This window comes from Oncorhynchus mykiss, chromosome 23 (assembly GCF_013265735.2).
Source record: "Oncorhynchus mykiss isolate Arlee chromosome 23, USDA_OmykA_1.1, whole genome shotgun sequence".
NCBI classification, from domain to species: Eukaryota; Metazoa; Chordata; class Actinopteri; order Salmoniformes; family Salmonidae; genus Oncorhynchus; species Oncorhynchus mykiss.
In genome coordinates this window covers 13687836-13708160 of record NC_048587.1, presented here as the reverse complement: position 1 = coordinate 13708160, position 20325 = coordinate 13687836, and the positions used below count along the sequence as shown (strand labels likewise).

The following is a 20325-nucleotide window of genomic DNA, read 5'->3' as shown; positions in this document are numbered from 1 at the left end:
TTAGACTTGAGGATCCTCATACCTGAATGTTTGATCTCTCCATCTCTGATCCTGACCAGATATCCGCCAAGCCAAAATAGTCAAGGGAAGAAGCATCAATCTAGCTCTATCTCACAGGGGTCGCCAGGCATTGAAACAAGTGGGAATGGAAGACACGGTATGTTGTTCTGTTTTGTCCTTCTTGGCTACCACTGTGGGAAATTGAATTCCTAAAATATTCAAAGTGCCCATGCCCCCTGGGAAGAGAGCCTGGGCTTTGCCAGCTTTTCAAGTAAACCTTCAAGGTCAGTCATGATGAGGACAGAATGAACTTAGGTAGCCCATATTTAGAGCCAAGAATATCCACTTTCCTGAACTATGGCCGAACGGTTTTGTGTTTTAAATGTGTTTTAAATGTTTTGCCAATTGTTGTTGCTATAGAACTATAATGGCGCCAGAGGAGACGGCTGATGTTTGACGGGCTCCAAACCAACTGTGCTATTTTGTTTGGTTTTTCGCGTTGTTTGTAACTTATTTTGCAACTTATTTTGTACATAATGTTGCTGCTACCATCTCTTATGACCAAAAATAACTTCTGGACATCAGAACAGCAATTACTCACCTCAAACAGGACAAAGATTTTTTCTTTAATGAGTCTGATGTAAAGGATATACTGCTTTATCGGGAACAGGCCCAAATCCCCGTCATTTGCATGAAGAAAAGACGGAGAAAAATGGGGTGGAGGTTAGGCTGCCTTCTGAGAATTTGTAGGCGAGTGAATGAACCTCCACTACCATCTTTTCTATTAGCCAACGTGCAATATTTGGAAAACTAAATTAATGATATACGATCAAGACCATCCTACCAACGGGTCATTAAAAACTGTAATATCTTATGTTTCACCGAGTCGGGGCTGAACGACGACACGGATAATATAGACCTGGCGCGATTTTCCATGCATCGGCGGGACAGAGAAGCTACGTTTGGTAAGACGAGGGGTGTGGGTGCGTGCATGTCTATTTGTCAATAACAACTGGTGCGCAATGTAGACCACACTATCTACCAAGGGAGTTCTCATCCATATTATTCGTAGCCGTCTATTTATTCGTAGCCGTCTATCATCACAAACCAATGCTGACACTTAGACCGCACTTAACGAGCTGTATAAGACAATAAGCAAACAAGAAAATGCTCATCCAGAAGCGGCGCTCCTAGTTGCCGGGGACTTTAATACTTAAATCCATTTTACCTAATTTCTACCAGCATGTCACATGTGCAACCAGAGGGGAAAAAACATAGACCACCTTTACTCCACATACAGAGATGCATTCAAAGCTCTCCCTCGCCTACCATTTGGCAAATCTGAACATAATTCTATCCTCCTGATTCCTGCTTACAAGCGAAAACTAAAGCAGGAAGTACCAGTGACTCGCTCAATACGGAAGTGGTCAGATGACGCGGATGCTACGCTACAGGACTGTTTTGCTAGCACAGACTGGAATATGTTCCGGGATTCATCCAATGGCATTGAGGAGTATACCACCTCAGTCATCGGCTTCATCAATAAGTGCATCGACGATGTCGTCCCCACAGTGACCGTATGTGCATATCCCAACCAGAAGCCATGGATTACAGGCAACACCGGCATCGAGCTAACGGTTAGAGCTGACGCATTCAAGGAGCGGGACACTAATCCGGACGCTTATAAGTAATCCCTCCATGCCCTCAGATGAATCATCAAACAAGCAAAGCGTCAATGCAGGATTAAGACTGAATCCTACTACACCGGCACTGACGCTCATCGGATGTGGCAGGGCTTGAAAACTATTAAGGACTACAAAGGGAAACCCAGACGTGAGCTGCCTAGTGACGTGAGCTTATCAGACAAGCTAAATGCCTTTTATGCTCGCTTCGAGGCAAGCAACACTGAAGCATACATGAGAGCACCAGCTGTTCCGGACGACTGTGAGATAACCAACTGGCAAGTGTCTTCACTGACCTATTCAACCTCTCCCTGACCGAGTCTGTAACACCTACATGTTTCAAGCAGACCACCATAGTCCCTGTGCCCAAGGAAGCGAAGGTAACCTGCCTAAATTATTACCACCCTGTAGCACTCATGTTGGTAGGAAAGGTTGGTCATGGCTCACATCAACAGCATCATCCCGCATATCCTAGACCCACTCCAATTCGCATACCGCCCCAACAAATCCGCAGTCTCAATCGCACTCCACACTGGGGGCAAGCTTCCTGCCATCCAGGACCTAAATACTAGGTTATGTCAATGGAAAGTCCCCCAAAAATTGTCAAAGACTCCAGTCACCCATAGACAGTTCCCTCTGCTACCGTATGGCAAGAGGTACAGAGCGCCAAGTTTAGGACCAACAGGCTCCTTAACAGCTTCTACCCCCAAGCCATAAGACTGCTGAACAATTAATCAAATGGCCTCCTGGACAATTTACATTGACCCCCCCCACACACACTCGCTGTTTATTATCTACAATATGCTGTCACTTTATCCCTAACTACAAATTACTTCAACTAACCTGTATCCATGCAAATTGACTCGGTACCGGTACCCCCTGTGTATATAGCCTCGTTAATGTTATTTTATTGTTTATTTTTATGATTTTTTACTTTAGTTTATTTAGTATTATTTTCTTAACTCTTTCTTGAACTGCATTGTTGGTTAAGGGATGGTTTTGGCGCATGTGACAAAGTTTGATTTGATTTAGTGCTGGATTCCTTTTTCAATATGCTTGTCTTCATCATGTCATCATGTTATTACACATGTTATACACTGACAATGTAATTCCATGAGCAGATCTGACCAGTTTGATTTCTTCTCTAGATTGTCTCCAAAGGAATCCCCATGCATTCCAGAATGATCCACTCCTTGAATGGGACACAGTCCCCCATTCCTTATGGCAAGAAAGGACAGGTAACTCTGCTTCGGCAACGCCTAGACACACCACACTGTAACTCCCATTCGATAGATTAAGAATTAATTCTGCACGCAAGACAAAGTATGACCATTACCTTGTAGCACAGTAGTCTGTCAGCCTTTTGTATTATTTATGTATAATTACAGTTTCTTAAATACATCATTGAGTACAGTTACATGCACAAAATGATACGATTATTATGAATAGTCAGATCGTTCTTCTTGCAAAGCATGTAAACGTTTTAAATCAAACTATAGTTTGATTTAAAACGTTTACATGCTTTGCAAGAAGAACGATTCCCCTAATAATCCTGTTTACATGGACACATCTGTAATCAGATTACCCGATGGGACTTTGATAAATGTAGAAAATCAGCAATCAAAACACACGTTCTAACACAGCGACCATGTTATTTTTGTGAAAACTATTTGATTCTGAGTTCGGACATATAAAGTATGTATGTGAAAACTAATTCTAAGATGCATACTTTCAGTTTTTCCGAACTCACTTCACTCGTGCAAAAGAAAGAAGCTTGCGCTCCTTCATTCTTGAATCGGAGTGGCATTTGCATCCCTTGCCTTTGCAACCATAAAAATCATGGTTGCAAAGGCAAGAGATGCAAATGTCACTTCACCACTTTAGTAGACTTTCATCATAGAAAGTGCATTGAGACACAAACAATGGTCAATGGCCTCAGATTTACTGAATCAACAGGACCTCTTCCACCCCAAAGGGACTCTGTTAATCATTACACTTCTTTGCAACAAGGAGCAAAGGCAAAGAGGTTTGTGTGATTCATCATCTCAAAAATCCCCTAAACAAAGCAGGCTTTTATTTAAATCCCAGAATCCTTGATTTAATTTCATTTCAAATTAACACCTATTTTACAGTACCAGTCAAAAGTTTTGACACACTTCTACATTGTAGAATAATAGTGAAGACATCAACTATGAAATAACACATATGGAATCATGTAGTAACCTAAAAAGTGTTAAACAAATCAAAATATATTTTATATTTGAGATTCTTCAAAGTAGCCACCCTTTGCCTTGATGACAGTTTTGCACACGCTTGGAATTCTCTCAACCAGCTTCATGAGGTAGTCACCTGGAATGCATTTCAATTAACATGTGTGCCTTATTAAAAGTTCATTTGTGGAATTTCTTTCCTTCTTAATGTGTTTGAGCACCAAAATGCACAACTTCATTGTTATGCTGATGATACTGTAATTTACTGTTGTGCCTCGTCTCTTACAAAAGCTTTCCAGAACTTGCAAACTGCTTTTTATACTGTTCAACATACCTTGTGTCAATTGAAGCTTATCTTCAATACTGACAAAACTAAACTAATGGTGTTTTCTTATGCAAGAAATAGACCTCTGAACCTTTCACCTATTACTACCTGTCAGGACAAGGGGATTGAGGTTGTAACCTCATATAAATATCTTGGAATTTTAATTGATGACGGCCTCTCTTTTAAATTGCATATTCAATAACTTACAAAAAAATTGAAGTTGAAATTGGGATTTTATTTTAGGAATAAGGCCTGTTTTTCTTTTGAAGCCAGAAGGAGGCTAGTATCAGCTACATTTATGCCTTTACTAGACTTTACTAGACTTTACTAGACTAGACCATTTGAGATGAACCAGACCTGTGGTCAAATACTATAATTTTAAATACTTTAGCTTTACTTGATTGAGCTTGCTTTGTGAAATGGAACCAATAGAAAAATTGCCAAAGTACAAACCCTGCCTACTTGGCACTCCATGCAGACTAAAGCAAATGCTTAAAAGTATTTGAAAGAGTACAACTAGTATTTGAACTCATGTCTGCACTGGTTGGCTGCTGAGGTCAAGGAGGGTCATAATACAGACCTGAAACAAAGCACATTGTACCTGTCACCCCACAGGTAAGTGTTATTTAGTTTGAGAGGAAACTCTTTCATCTATTACAAAGCTTTTGACTTCAGACAATACTGTAAAATGTACACCAGCCCACCGTGACCATTGCAGACATTTTTTCAAATAGTATTTGCACTTTTTCAGATGCTTTAAGCGTTTGCCTCAGACTGCCTGGAGTGCCAGGTGCGTGATGTTTGCATTTCTGAATTTTTTATTGGTACCATTTCAACAAGCAAGCTAAATCAAGCACAGCTAAAATTTTGAAATGATAATATTTGAACACATGTCTTGTCCTGTGTGGTGTAAACTTCCCAACATTGTCACATGTTTCCGTTTGGTTCTACCTATGATAGATGACATGAGCTGTAATTCCACCCCATATTAAAGGTGATGCTCAGCTCAGGACAGGTACCCTGCAATATGATGATGGAGGGGAGCCCTATTGTGTACACAGAGCTGTTGGGAGTCGTGTTTTAGAAAGGGGTTAACCTCTGTTCTATTCTGTCTTTAAAGAGGAACTTTATTTAGGCAAATATCTTCATAGTAGCCCACTAAACTCAGTAATCCTTCATTAAGAGAAGTGGGAAGACAGGATGTTAGGGAAAAAATGTAGATGAGGAAAAAGTGAATAACAAATGAGAAGACACGATCAGACATATACTGTAAAAAAGTTCTGGAAAATAATTAGGTGAGGTCGGCTAGGCAGAGAGTGGTGATGGATAGAGGGGTGGAGGGAGAAGACATGGTAGCTAATATCGAGAAGTATTTATTTCTTCCGTGGGAAAGAGAGGGATTTTATTCTACCAAATTGTTCAAGTAGAAAGGACAAGATAAAAAAAGGGCACTTCCAATGGATGTTCCGCTAAATCAATTATCCCATCCACTCAACACTTCAAAAGATGATTTGAACCAAAGCTTACTCTAGCTATCAACTCAGTAATTCTTACTAGACAATAGACAGACTCCCCGAATCCCACTCACATTTCAGTCACTGAATGTTTTAAGACTCCCGAGCATTGCTTCTAAATGTATTTCAAATGTATTCATTGTTGACATTTTCATAAGTATTTTTTTGTATAAAAAAGTGGTAGTGTCAGTGTTACAGCGTCACATTATTCTGTGTAGTTGAGAGGTAATGCCTGTTCTCTTTTCAGTACATCCTGTCTGTCGACAGAGCCAACCTCAACAAAGAACTGTTGTCAGGTAGGAGAATGAAAATCCTTATTCCCATAATGCCTGAGGGGTGTACTTCGATTGAAGAAAAATCTACTCTGGGTTTTCTAAAGCTTGCCAGCTTCAGTTAGATTCACATTCCAGTTTAGGCTTCATCCATACTACAACAGTGGCTATTGCTTGTCCGCCTGCCGCTAACTCTAGTAGGCTTGGAACTGCGCCTGGATGTCGCACATACCTAGTCGAACGCCAGACTCTTCATTGAGGCAATGCTGAAACATCTATCTATGGGCGAGTCAGTGCCACATTTGTAATTTGTGCCGAAATCAAAATGAAAGAAAAGTTAGCTTGCAAATTCAGCAGGCTATGGTGTTAAATAGGCTTGTTGAAGTGCGTCTTTATTGTATTACTTATTGTTAACGCCGTCTTTGGTGTGCTTATGAATGCACAAGCACCTTTTTTCCCACTCCTATAGATAAAATAATGATATTAAGTTATTTACAAGTTTTATGTGCATGAAGTTTCAAATGCATTATGTAACATTGTCATTTTTTGACACACAACAACACATTTGATTAATAAAATATTTTATCAGTCGTCGTCGTCAAATGAAGGGGATGATGACGCAATCTTTGCGAGACGGAGGAATCTGATTTCATTGGTCTAAGTTAGCCTGCCCGGGAGCATGTTAGTGCTGAAGGATTCGTTGCCATAGTTTTCAGTCTCTCGGTCCCCGCTTTGATGCACCTGTACTGACCTCGCCTTCTGAATGATAGCCCGACAGGATGCTCTCGATTGTGCATCTGTATAGGTTTGTGAGTGATAGCCAAATTTCTTCAGCCTCCTGAGGTTGAAGAGGCGCTACTGCACCTTCTTCACCACTCTGTCTGTGTGGGTGGACCATTTCAGCTTGTCCGTGAAGTGGACTTAAAACTTTCCACCTTCTCCACTACTGTCCCGTCGATGTGGATAGGGGGCTGCTCCCTCTGCTGTTTCCTAAAGTCCACGATCATCTCCTTTGTTTTGTTGACATTGAGTGTGAGTTTATTTTTTCCTCACATCACACTCCAAGGGCCCTCACCTCATCCCTTTAGGCTGTCTTGTCGTTGTTGGTAATCAAGCCTACCACTGTAGTGTCGTCTGCAAACTTGATGATGTAGTTGGAGGCGTGCATGGCCGTGCAGTCATGGGTGAACAGGGAGTACAGGAGAGGGCTGAGAACGCACCCTTGTGGGTCCCTAGTGTTAAGGATCAGTGGGGTGGAGATGTTGTTACCTACCCTCACCACCTGGGGGCGGCCCGTCAGGAAGTCCACGACCCAGTTGCACAGGGTGGGGTTGAGACCCAGTGTCTCGAGCTTAATGACGAGTTTGGAGGGTACTATGGTGTTAAATGCTGAGCTGTAGTCGATGAACAGCATTCTTACATAGGTATTCCTCTTGTCCAGATGGGTTAGGGCAGTGTGATTGCGATTGCGTCGTCTGTGGACCTATTGGGGTGGAAAGCAAATTGGAGTGGGTCTAAGGTTTCAGGTTGGGTGGAGGTGATATGGGCCTTGACTAGTCTCTCAAAGCACTTCATGATGACGGAAGTGAGTGCTACGGGGCGATAGTCATTTAGCTCAGTTACCTTCACTTTCTTGAAAACAGGAACAATGGTGGCCCTCTTGAAGCATGTGGGAACAGCAGACTGGGATAAGGATTGATTGAATGTGTCCATAAACACACCAGCCAGCTGGTCTGTGCATGCTCTGAGGACGCGGCTGGGGATGTCATCTAGGCCGGCAGCCTTTCGAGGGTTAACACGTTTAAATGTTTTACTCACATTGGCTGCAGTGAAGGAGAGCCCGCAGGTTTTGGTAGCGGGCCGTGTCAGTGGCACTGTGTTGTCCTCAAAGCGAGCAAAGAAGTTGTTTAGTTTGTCTGGGAGCAAGACATCGTGGTCCGCGACGGGGCTGGTTTTCCTTTTGTAGTCCGTGATTGACTGTAAATCCTGCCACATACCTCTCGTGTCTGAGCCATTGAATTGCGATTCTACTTTGTCTCTATACTGACGCTTAGCTTGTTTGATTACCTTGTGGAGGGAATAGCTACACTGTTTGCATTCGGTCATGTTTCCGGTCACCTTGCCCTGATTAGAAGCAGTGGTTCGCGCTTTCAGTTTTGCGCGAATGCTGCGATCAATCCACAGTGTTAGACGGTGTATACCATGTTTATCCTGTACAACAAATAAACTTGAAATGTAAGGTATTTTTTGAGGCCTAAAAATATGTTAAATGAAGCTCCACAGCCTTGGGGTAGAGATAATAGGTTAGTGAGAGCATGATTCGTCTGACTAATGAGACACATAGCGGTTTCTCTTATGGGTTTTCTAATAGTCCATATCAGGGATGGGCAACTGGCAGCGTCCCTCCTTTTGAAGGCCCTCTGATCAGTCTGGGTCTGAACTTGTTGCCAGTTAGAATAGTAGAATACACAAAGTGCAATTTAGAAATATGGTTGTGAATCAGCAGTTTTTCTCTTGTTATGTCAGTCACTGATAGTCAGTCGATTAGCCCATGTCGGCTTACATGTTTTAGATAGCTGGTCACTAAACTAATTTAGCAATATAAACTTGTTATCGTAGTCGATGGCGGCCCCAGTAGATTTTTTTGATCAGTCTCACTCAAATATCATATTAAAAACTGCAAACATTTCTCTCCACACTATTGCAAAATGTGTAAAATTGCATGAAATCTGCTATAAAATTGTGAAATCTTCTCTCCGCCCCATTGCAAAATGTGTAGAATTGCACGGAATTAACAAAAAATGGTCCCCCAACCCCCCTAAGAACAGCCCTTAGCCATAGTATATTGGCCATACACCACATCCCCTCGTGCCTTATTGCTTAAATGTAGTCAATTCTTGCCCCCCCTTTTTTTGTAAGGTTTTGCCCAATGTTTGCTGTGTCATGTAAGTCTGTTTTTGTAATGTGTTGATCTGTAACTGCAGCGGCAGAAACGTATTCAACCACAAAGCTGAACTTCGCCCACAAACTACTCAACTGGAGCACTGAAACAGGAGCGATGACCTTTCTCAGGTAAATAGTTAGTAATCACACGCACGCACGCACGCATGCACACACACACACACACACACACACACACACACACACACACACACACACATTCTCTCTATATATATATATATCTCCCTCTCTTTCTAAAGTGCTCTCTAAAGTTGCCTTGCTCTGGTTTTATTGTTTTTGGTTGGACTTTGTTCCTGCATTTAATTGCATGGTGCCTAGTGTGTGTCCAACACCATATGTGTCATAGGGTCATAATATACGTGTTGCTTTTAAGCCTCTATGCATAACTTTTTTTATTGGTCTGAAATTGGGTAGCCTTGAGGTAATTGTGTCATACAATTTACAACCAAATAAGCAGTAAAACCTCCCTACCGCTGTGAGAATTAGCACTGCCGCACAGTGAATTATTAATTTAGGGCTTATTCACTAACATTCTACCTATTTAAAATGAATTATAAACTGACAACTTTATTGACATTGAATTTTTTAAATGATCACATTTAATTCAATGATGTTGGTGGTACTGTATGGTGTGTCTTAGGGCTGCTGGTGCAAAGGAGGAGATCCAGGCAGACTTGATTGTGGGGTGTGATGGAGCATTCTCTGCCATTCGGAAACAGTTCCTCCGTCAGAGCCGTTTCAACTTCAGTCAGACCTACATCCCCCATGGGTACCTGGAGCTCACCATGCCCCCCATCAATGGAGAGGTTGGCCCTCTGATGCTCAGAACATGGCACAGGATCAGATCAGGGGCCATATTCAAAAACAGTTTCGGAGTAGCAGTGCTAGGATCAGTTTTGCCTTTTAGATAATAATGAATAAAATTATATGGACAGAGGTGACCTGATCCTAGATCAGCACTCCTACTCTAAGTAATTTTTTTAATACAGCCCATGTTTCAAATAGTTTTAAATGTTCTTTCAAATATTTAAGCTACGCTTCAATGAGCTTTAGTGGTGCAATGGAACCAATGCTATAGTCCCAAAAGTGTATTCCCTACCCAACCGCCCCACCAGTATTTGAAATGAAATACTATTTGAACCTAAATCTGAACGGATATGTTTTTATAGTTCATTGTATCAACAGGAAAAAGTCTCTGCACACTACCAGTCAGATGCACATTTATTTTAATAACTTATCTTTCTGTCAGTCAACCTTAATCAGAGAATGTTCATTGTATCAACATAGTATTTCATAGGGTATCAGGTGTCATCTCGTTTGTTGATCAACTTTTGGTTAATGCAATGCTACTGTGTCTGTTGTGTATAATGTGTTTATCTTCTTTATGCTGTTATAATGCCATAATTTCTTTTACTTTGCTCCCAGTTTGCCATGAAGCCTAATTATCTTCACATATGGCCACGCAACACATTCATGATGATTGCTCTGCCCAACTTGGTGAGTATAAATAGAACACTGTGTTTGTTTACCCTCTTCGACATACTCTATCTATCCTCTCAGCTTCATTATCATGTGCTCTACTTGATAATAGAAGGTAGGTAAGTTTAAACATGTTGGAGAGGTGCTTTTGTGAAGTGAATACAGTATAAGAAAATGTCACTAAAGAGATATAGTGCTTTTTATTAGTCTTGCCCCATCGCTGCAACTCCCCTACGGACTCGGGAGAGGCAAAGGTCGAGAGCAATGTGTCTTCCAAAACACGACCCTGCTTCTTGACACACTGCTCGCTTAACCCAGAATCCAGCCGCTAGAGTGCGATGGGACAAGGACACCCCGGCCAAACTCTCCCCTAACCCGGACGACGCTGGGCTAATTGTACTTCGCCTCATGGGTCTCCCGGTCGTGGCCAGCTGCGACACAGACCGGGATCGAACCCGGATCTGTAGCGACGCCTCAAGCACTGTGATGCATTGCCTTAGACCCCTGCGCCACTCGGGAGGCCTCATACTGCTTTTTCTTTAACCCCCTTACAAACAGGCCCATTTTAACAACATTCTTGCCTGCATGTGCCGTGCGCATTATACCGTGAGCATGCCAGCATACCGGAGACAAATGGTAACACTGGTGTGCAGATGTGGGTGAGCGTATATTTTAATAAATACATTGAATATAAATCCATTATTTAATTTAAGCCGGGTGTATGTTACACGACTTTCAAAGTCCTAACATCACTGAGCCTCTCACATTAAACAACCGTCTTTCCTGTATTTTTTTATATATTTTTTTTACTTGCCATTGTAGTGGTGCGCGCACTTAACAATGTGGCACAGACAGTGCGTCACACACTACAAGATTCTTCACTTGGACATAAGGATTCTCAATACCACGCTGTCTCGAGGAAACAGTGATGTAATGATGTGATTAGATTTAACGTAGCTACAATGAGCTGTGGCTCAAAGCAGCCTCTTAGACGTTTTCAGTCAGACATTCACGCTTGCCGTACAAGAGTTAAAATATAGCCAACATTTTGAATTGAATAACATTGCTTGTGAACACGTTGTCTTTGGCTTTGGTTAAAGGCAAGTATGGCTCCTGCTCGAGATTCTACACATTCTGGGGGATGTGAAACAACGTCATCTCACTGGCTTCTTCCTGGCAAGCTCTCATTGGCTATTGCTGGATAACCATTCTCAAAACTTGTTGTTGCACATCTCACACTACAAGAGCATTGCAGATTTTGTGCAGATTTTGAGCATTGAAGACATGTTTGAAAATATCGGGATGTCTGCGACTGCTCAAAGATTAGCTCACTAGCCCTCAGATTGCATCTCTGACTCGCTCACATTAAATGAACGTTGGTGACGGCCGGGTACCCCGAGTAGGCAACGACACAGGGATTTTTTTCTACCATCTCAAAAGCTTGTCTGGGACAGCAAAATTGAGGCCAAAATCATTGTGTACACCCGGCTTTTTGGCAGGTACTAATAAACATTACAAGACTAATAACATTTATTTTCAGAACAATAGAATTGTATATTGTTAGTTTAATTATGTTACGTCCAAATTAATGGATGTAACACTATTTTGTTCATTAAACAGACAAGACACACCTACCCAATCGTAGTCAACACACATATATTTTGTTGTAAGAATATAATGAAATATATCAGAATAAAATACAAATAATATTTTTCCCCACTTGTGTTATGGAAATGTGTGGAACCGCTGTGTCATGGAAATGTGTGGAGCCGAGTCCAAGCCTCATCTCTTTCTAACCCACTCCTGTTTGTTAGGGAGCAGGCATAGGGTCTTACATTGAGAGTGTCTTCATCATGATTCCAAAAGAAAATAATAGCAATCCTATTTTCAAAAGCATGTGGAACTTTTGTTCATTTTTCACAACCTCCGCAGGCTTTTGGAGTTGCCTATATGCAATCAAGCAAAATAAGAGGCCTACACTTGTTTTGGGCTACATTATGGAATGCTACATGTTTCTGATAAGTGATAGATGAGCAAATGAATAGATGAGCTATACCACCTCCACTTATTTGACCAGCGGGAAACCAGTTAACCAAATAGCCTATGCAGACTGAGGTTCAGTGAATCAAAATCACATTGATTGAGACAAGTCAGTGAAGTCACAGGCTTTTTTTTGTGTGTGGACAGGAGTAGGCCTAGGCTACGATGCGTTGTGAAGAGCAAAACTTGACAAGATGATCATGAGCAGCACTCATCTCAACTTAGCTAACATTTCCACAGCCTAATTCAAATCAAACCAGCATAGCCTAAACAATGTCCAAATGGGGATTCAGTGAAATCGGACCTTCATTGATTTATCAAGACAAGTCCCCACGCTTGTTTCAAAGCAGCACGATGGTGCTGTCCCAATCAAAACAGTGCTGAAATGTTCATCTAATTGACCACATACGGTTAGGATATTGCTTCAAATGACTTTGGCAGTTTCAGTAAGCTACAATTTGATTTGAGCCTTCAATTGCATTAGCCTACTCTATTCCAATATTTGAATCATTGTCACGCCCTGACCTTAGAGATCCTTGTTATTCTCTATGTTTGGTTAGGTCAGGGTGTGATTTGGGTGGGCATTCTATGTTCTCTATTTCTTTGTGTTTGGCCGAGTGTGGTTCCAAATCAGAGGCAGCTGTCTTTCATTGTCTCTGATTGGGGATCATACTTAGGCAGCCCTTTTTCCCCTCCTTCAGTGTGGGAGCTTGTCTCTGTGTGAGTGCATGTAGTTTGCACGGTGAAGCGGTTTCAGTCGTTGTATTGTTTTTCTTGGTGGCACATTTAAATAAAAGAATGTACGCCTACCACGCTGCACCTTGGTCTCCTTCCGACGACAAACGTTACAATCCAGTTGTGGTTAAGAAAACAGTGCATACTTAGTGGTGGGCTATGCAAAGAGATGGGAGAAGTGACATGCCTCGCAAAGTTTAGAACTGGCAGGAGGATGGTTAACTGGCGCTGCCTAGCAACCATCAAGAGTTTAAGAGTGTAGTGGTGCCAATGACGCCTTAGCATTGTGGCTCCATTTACCAAAACTATTTACCAAATGTATATGTCACATTGCAAAACTGGCTAATCACCTGCAGGAGGTCACAGTGTAAACAGGGATATTTGACCCTTGACCTCTGAACATCATTAATCATTAATCCAAGATGGCGTAGCAGTCAGACGTCTTTGTCCTGTCGTGTCCCTTGTATATATCGTTTTACATATTTTTCGTCGCATATCCTTTAAAATATTTTGTTAAACCTCATCTAAATACTCTCCTGCAACCCGCCTCACCCAATGTGGCGTGGATCTGCTTTTTTTTCCTAAAGTATTTAGATTTACTTCGGATCTGGAATCCCTCAACTGAAGCTAGCCAGCTAACTACCAGATATCAGTCAGCAAACCATTGCCAGCGGTCATCAGCTAACCTTCAGCTCGGAAAGCTCTCGCCAGTTCGAACAACGTGACTCTAACCAGAGCATAACGGACCTGTTATTTTTATCCCCGGATTCCTACCGCAAACTGAACATTTTCATCTGGATCTTCACAACTAGCTAACCGCAATCCCGGATGACTACTCCTGGCTAGCGTTTCCATCCCAGAGCAAGCACCAATTTAGCTTGAAGCTAGCCCGGCCAGGGCTCCTGTGCTACCACCGAAGCATACTCCTGGGCTACAATATCGGCCTGCTAGCTACCTAGAGCAACTTGGAACCCTACTAATTCCACGACTGGTCTATCGACATCACCGCACGAAGAGGCAAAAACAGACTTACCCCCATCGCGACGTCACCCCCCCAAAGACTAACTTTCTAGCCCCTGCTATCTGCTTGCTAACCCGGTCTGCTAACTGCTAAACTGCCGGGCCCTGGTCTGCTAACTGCTAGCTTGCCTGCCCGGTCTGCTAACTGCTAGCCCTTGCTAACTGCTTGCTTGCTAACCCGGTCTGCTAACTGCTAGCTTGCCTGCCCGGTCTGCTAACTGCTAGCCCTTGCTAACTGCTTGCTTGCTAACCCGGTCTGCTAACTGCTAGCTTGCCCTGGTCTACTAGCTGCTGGCTTGTTTAGCTCCGGCCTACTAACTGTTAGCTTGTTAGCCTGCTAACTGTCTGAAATCGCCGTGTCCCCAGCTAGCCCAACCACTCACTGGACCCATATGTTCACATGGCTACGCATGCCTCTCTCTAATATCAATATGCCTTGTCCATTACTGTCCCGGTTAGTGATTACTGTCTCACTTCACTGTAGAGCCTCTAGCCCTGCTCAATATGCCTTAACCAACCATGTTGTTCCACCTCCTACATATGCGATGACATCACCTGGTTTAAACATCTCTAGAGACTATATCTCTCTCTTCATTACTCAATGCCTAGGTTTACCTCCAATGTACTCACATCCTACCTTACCTTTGTCTGTACACTATGCCTTGTATCTATGCTATCGTGCCCAGAAACCTGCTCCTTTTACTCTCTGTTCTGAACATGCTAGACGGCCAGTTCGTATAGTCTTTAGTCGTACCTTTATCCTACTTCTCCTCTGTTCCTCTGGTGATGTGGAGGTTAATCCAGGTCCTGCAGTGCCTAGCTCCACTCCCACCCCCCAGGTGCTCTCATTTGTTGACTTCTGTAAACGTAAAAGCCTTGGTTTCATGCCCATGTTAACATTAGAAGCGTACTCCCTAAGTTTGTTTTACTCACTGCTTTAGCACACTCTGCCAACCCAGATGTCTTAGCCGTGTCTGAATCCTGGCTTAGGAAAACCACCAAAAACCCTGAAATCTCCATTGCTAACTATAATGTTTTCCGCCAAGATAGAACTGCCAAAGGGGGCGGTGTTGCAATCTACTGCAAAGATAGCCTGCCGAGTTCTGTATTACTTTCTAAGTCTGTACCCAAACAATTTGAGCTTCTACTTCTAAAAATTCACCTTTCCAGAAACAAGTCTCTCACTGTTGCCGCTTGCTATAGACCTCCCTCTGCCCCCAGCTGTGCCCTCGATACTATATGTGAACTGATTGCCCCCCATGTATTTTCTGAGCTCGTGCTACTAGGTGACCTAAACTGGGACATGCTTAACACCCCGGCCATCCTACAAACTAAGCTTGATGCCCTCAATCTCACACAAATGATCAATGAACCTACCAGGTACAACCACAAATCAGTAAACACGGGCACCCTCATAGATGTCATCCTAACTAATTCGCCCTCCAAATACACCTCTGCTGTTTTCAGTCAAGATCTCAGCGATCACTGCCTCATTGCCTGCATCCGTAATGGGTCTGCGACCAAACGACCACCCCTCATCACTGTCAAACGCTCCCTGAAACACTTCTGCGAGCAGGCCTTTCTAATCGACCTGGCTGGGGTATCCTGGAATGACATTGACCTCATCCTGTCAGTAGATGATGCCTGGCTGTTCTTTAAAAGTGCCTTCCTCACCATCTTAAATAAGCATGCCCCTCTCAAAAAATGTAGAACTAGGAATAGATAAAGTCCTTGGTTCACACCAGACCTGTCTGCCCTTGACCAGCACAAAAACATCCTGTGGCATTCTGCATTAGCATCGAATAGCCCCCGTGATATGCAACTTTTCAGGGAAGTTAGGAACAAATATACACAGGCAGTTAGAAAAGCTAAGGCAAGCTTTTTCAAACAGAATTTTGCATCCTGTAATACTAACTCAAAAAAGTTCTGGGACACTGTAAAGTCCAGGAGGATAAGAGCACCTCCTCCCAGCTGCCCACTGCTCTGAGGCTAGGAAACATTGTCACCACTGATAAATCCACTATAATTGAGAATTTCAATAAGCATTTCTCTACGGCCTGCCATGCTTTCCACATGGCTACCCCTACCCCGGTCAACTGCCCGGCACCCTCCACAGCAACCCGCCAAAGCCCCCACCATTTCTCCTTTACCAAAATCCAGATAGCCGATGTTCTGAAAAGCTGCAAAATCTGGACCCCTACAAATCAGCCAGGTTAGACAATCTGGACCTTCTCTTTCTAAAATTATCTACCGAAATTGTTGCAACCCCTATTACTAGCCTGTTCAAACTCTCTTTCGTATCGTCTGAGATTCCCAAAGATTGGAAAGCTGCCACGGTCATCCCCCTCTTCAAAGGGGGTGACACTCTAGACCCAAACTGCTACAGACGAATATCTATCCTACCCTGTCTTTCTAAGGTCTTCGAAAAACAAGTTAACAAACAGATTACTGACCATTTCGAATCCCAGCATACCTTCTCCGCTATGCAATCTGGTTTCAGAGCTGTTCATGGGTGTACCTCAGCCATGTTCAAGGTTCTAAACGACATCATAACCGCCATCGATAAGAGACATTACTGTGCAGCCGTCTTCATCGACCTGGCCAATGCTTTCGACTCTGCCAATCACAACATTCTTATTGGCAGACTCGACAGCCTTGGTTTCTCAAACTACTTCTCTGATAGAGTTCAGTGTGTCAAATCGGAGGGCCTGTTGTCTGGACCTCTGACAGTCTCTATGGGTGTGCCACAGGGTTCAATTCTTGGGCCGACTCTCTTTTCTGTATACATCAATGATGTTGCTCTTGCTGCTGGTGATTCTCTGATCCACCTCTACGCAGACGACACCATTTTGTATACTTCTGGCCCATCCTTGGACACTGTGTTAACTAACCTCCAGACGAGCTTCAATGCCATACAACTCTCCTTCCGTGGCCTCCAACTACTCTTAAACGCAAGTAAAACTAAATGCATGCTTTTCAATCGATCGCTGCCCGTACCTGCTCGCCCGTCCAGCATCACTACTCTGGACGGCTCTGACTTAGAATATGTGGACAACTACAAATACCTGGGTGTCTGGTTAGACTGTAAACTCTCCTTCCAGACTCACATTAAGTATCTCCAATCCAAAATTAAATCTAGAATCGGCTTCCTATATCGCAACAAAGCATCCTTCACTCATGCTGCCAAACATACCCTCGTAAAACTGACCAACCTACCGATCCTCGACTTCGGTGATGTCATCTATAAAATAGCCTCCAACACTCTACTCAACAAACTGGATGCAGTCTATCACAGTGCCATCCGTTTTGTCACCAAAGCCCCATACACTACCCACCATTGCAACCTGTACGCTCTCGTTGGTTGGCCCTCGCTTCATACTCGTCGCCAAACCCACTGGCTACAGGTTATCTACAAGTCTCTGCTAGGTAAAGCCACGCCTTATCTCAGCTCACTGGTCACCATAGCAGCACCCACTCGTACCACGCGCTCCAGCAGGTATATCTCACTGGTCACCCCCAAACCCCAAAGCCAAAGCCTCCTTTGGTCGTCTTTCCTTCCAGTTCTCTGCTGCCCATGACTGGAACGAATTGCAAAAATCTCTGAAGCTGGAGACTCACATCTCCCTCACTAGCTTTAAGCACCAGCTGTCAGAGCCATTTACAGATCACTGCACCTGTACTTAGCCTATCTGTAAACAGCCCATCCATCTACCTACCTGATCCCCATACTGGTATTTATTTATTTATTTAGCTCCTTTGTACCCCAGTATCTCTACCTGCACATTCATCTTCTGCCGATCTACCATTCCAGTGTTTAATTGCTATATTGCAATTACTTAAGAGGGGCGGCAGGGTAGCCTAGTGGTTAGAGCATTGGACTAGTAACCGAAAGGTTGCAAGTTCAAATCCCCGAACTGAAAAGGTACAAAATCTGTCGTTCTGCCCCTGAACAGGCAGTTAACCCACTGTTCCTAGGCCGTCGTTGAAAATAAGAATTTGTTCTTAACTGACTTGCCTAGTAAAATAAAAAAAATTTGCCACCATGGCCTATTTATTTCCTTAACTTACCTCATTTGCACTCACTGTATACAAACTTTTTCTTTTCTTTTGTTCTACTGTATTATTGACTGTATGTTTTGTTTATTCCATGTGTAACTCTGTTGTTGTATGTGTCGAATTGCTACGCTTTATCTTGGCCAGGTCGCAGTTGCAAATGAGAACTTGTTCTCAACTAGCCTACCTGGTTAAATAAAGGTGAAATAAAAATAAATAAAAAATCATTCTCCTGGTCCAGATCTATACATTCACTTTATCTCAAATAAACTTTTATCCACTAAACTTTTTCACCAACATCTTCACTTCTCAATTACTCTGGGTCCCACAGGTCGAGCCCTACTTTTTAACAGAGGTGAACGCTCCCACAAAATGTCAGCAAAGCATTTATAGCAGATAGGCAGTAATCCCACCTCTCAGCCTCCACCGCTGCTACTATTAATACCATTATTAAAGTTCTGGCCTATTCAGCGAAAGAGGAACAGCTGTTCTGTTTGAGTGTAGCCAGGTTAATGCACCTAATTCAAGGGTACATTAGCACTGTCACTCAGTACAGCTCAAGGGTACATTCGCACTGTCACTCAGTACAGCTCAAGGGTGCATTGGGAGGATGGTGAAAAATGCATTGCATTGCAAAAATGCATTGCATTGCCGCCAAGGTAGCGACACTCCTAGGACTTCTAGGATAGGCTGGCCTGCTAACACACCCACCATTACCATCTCGCTGCGCCACATCCATCAGTTCGTGTGAAGCATCCATTTGTTAGGCTTACTGCATTAATCTCCATTCTGTTTGTTCTCAGGACAAGACTTTCACCTGCACACTCTTCATGCCGTTTGACGAGTTTGAAAATGTCACCACGGGCGACCAGGTCATTGAGTTCTTCCAGAAATACTTTCCCGACGCCATCCCACTAATAGGAGCGTAAGTGACTTTCCCCTCCCCGTGTCCCTCCATCCCTCCATCTATCCTCCTTTCTATCCCTTTATCCCTCCGGCCCACTTACATTTTTTTATTGCATCAGGGCAGGTCAAACCACATCCATCATCTCGAGGGTGAAGTTACTGACCCACCATTACATAGCCTGGAGAGCTGAGTTTTTTATTGTGCTGAACAGAATGTTGCAGCTGAGGTGTGTAACTCTGTATAGGTCTTTTCAGGGTTGACTTGACTTGAAAGGCAGCAGGAGAAACAGCTTAAATGCTGTTTGGTTTTAGATCCCCCCCACCCGCTGTTTAAATCCACAGTTAAATTATGTAATTTCTTTTGAAATAAAGAATGTTACACCTACAATATAACACAACTAGCTGATGTGTTTGTTTTTTAATCCTAGCTGCCCTCCTCTGCCAATGCAAGGCCGGAGAGTATGAACATATTCTTCTCTCATTAGATACAATGGTTGAAAAGAGCGCATGGATAAGGTCCTGCAGTGTAGCTGTATAAGAAATCAGCATGTACCATACACTATGCATATCAATTTCATAGCGGTCATTGTGTGTCTCTCTGCTACCCTCTTTCACAGGGATGCTCTTAAGAGGGATTATTTCCATCTACCAGCCCAGGCCATGGTGTCCGTGAAGTGCTCTCCATATCACCTTAGTGATAAGTGTGTCCTTATGGGGGATGCAGCCCACGCTGTGGTGCCATTCTATGGACAGGGGATGAACGCAGTAAGTCGAAGTATATGCAGTATATACAGAGGGGAACAGCATGAGGGGGAGGAGGATGGAAGATATGAGACCTGCGCGGTCCTGTGTGGCTCAGTTACGAGCATGGCGCTAGCAAGGTCATAGGGCCAAGGTCATGGTTTCACTGTGTCTCTTAGCACATACAGTGCCTTAAAGAAGTAAAAACAGAAAGTGTTCACACCCCTTTGCTTTTTTCAAAATGTTTGTGTTACAGCCTAAATTCAAAATGAATTCAATTCTTTATTTTTTGTCACTGGCTTACACACAATACCCCATAATGTCAAAGTGGAAGTATGTTTTTATTTATTTATAAAAAATTAAAAGCTGAAATGTCTTGAGTCAATA

The 20325-nt window shown here is 43.0% G+C and overlaps 1 protein-coding gene and 1 long non-coding RNA gene across 3 annotated transcripts in view; both read left to right on the top strand.

Moving 5' to 3' along the window:
• Positions 1 to 20325, top strand: part of LOC110502303 (kynurenine 3-monooxygenase) — a 35587-nt gene that overhangs the window by 1889 nt on the left and 13373 nt on the right. For both annotated transcript variants that reach the window (XM_021580232.2, XM_021580233.2), the window contains exons 3-10: positions 60 to 157; positions 2831 to 2920; positions 5979 to 6027; positions 8988 to 9075; positions 9605 to 9770; positions 10390 to 10461; positions 19095 to 19216; positions 19815 to 19962. In XM_021580232.2, the coding sequence (XP_021435907.2) occupies positions 60 to 157; positions 2831 to 2920; positions 5979 to 6027; positions 8988 to 9075; positions 9605 to 9770; positions 10390 to 10461; positions 19095 to 19216; positions 19815 to 19962 (833 nt within the window). The remainder of the gene's footprint in view (positions 1 to 59; positions 158 to 2830; positions 2921 to 5978; positions 6028 to 8987; positions 9076 to 9604; positions 9771 to 10389; positions 10462 to 19094; positions 19217 to 19814; positions 19963 to 20325) is intronic.
• On the top strand, positions 4402 to 5618 carry LOC118943841. Its single transcript, XR_005039136.1, has 2 exons — positions 4402 to 4832; positions 4969 to 5618. It is a non-coding gene; the product is annotated as an uncharacterized LOC118943841 (long non-coding RNA).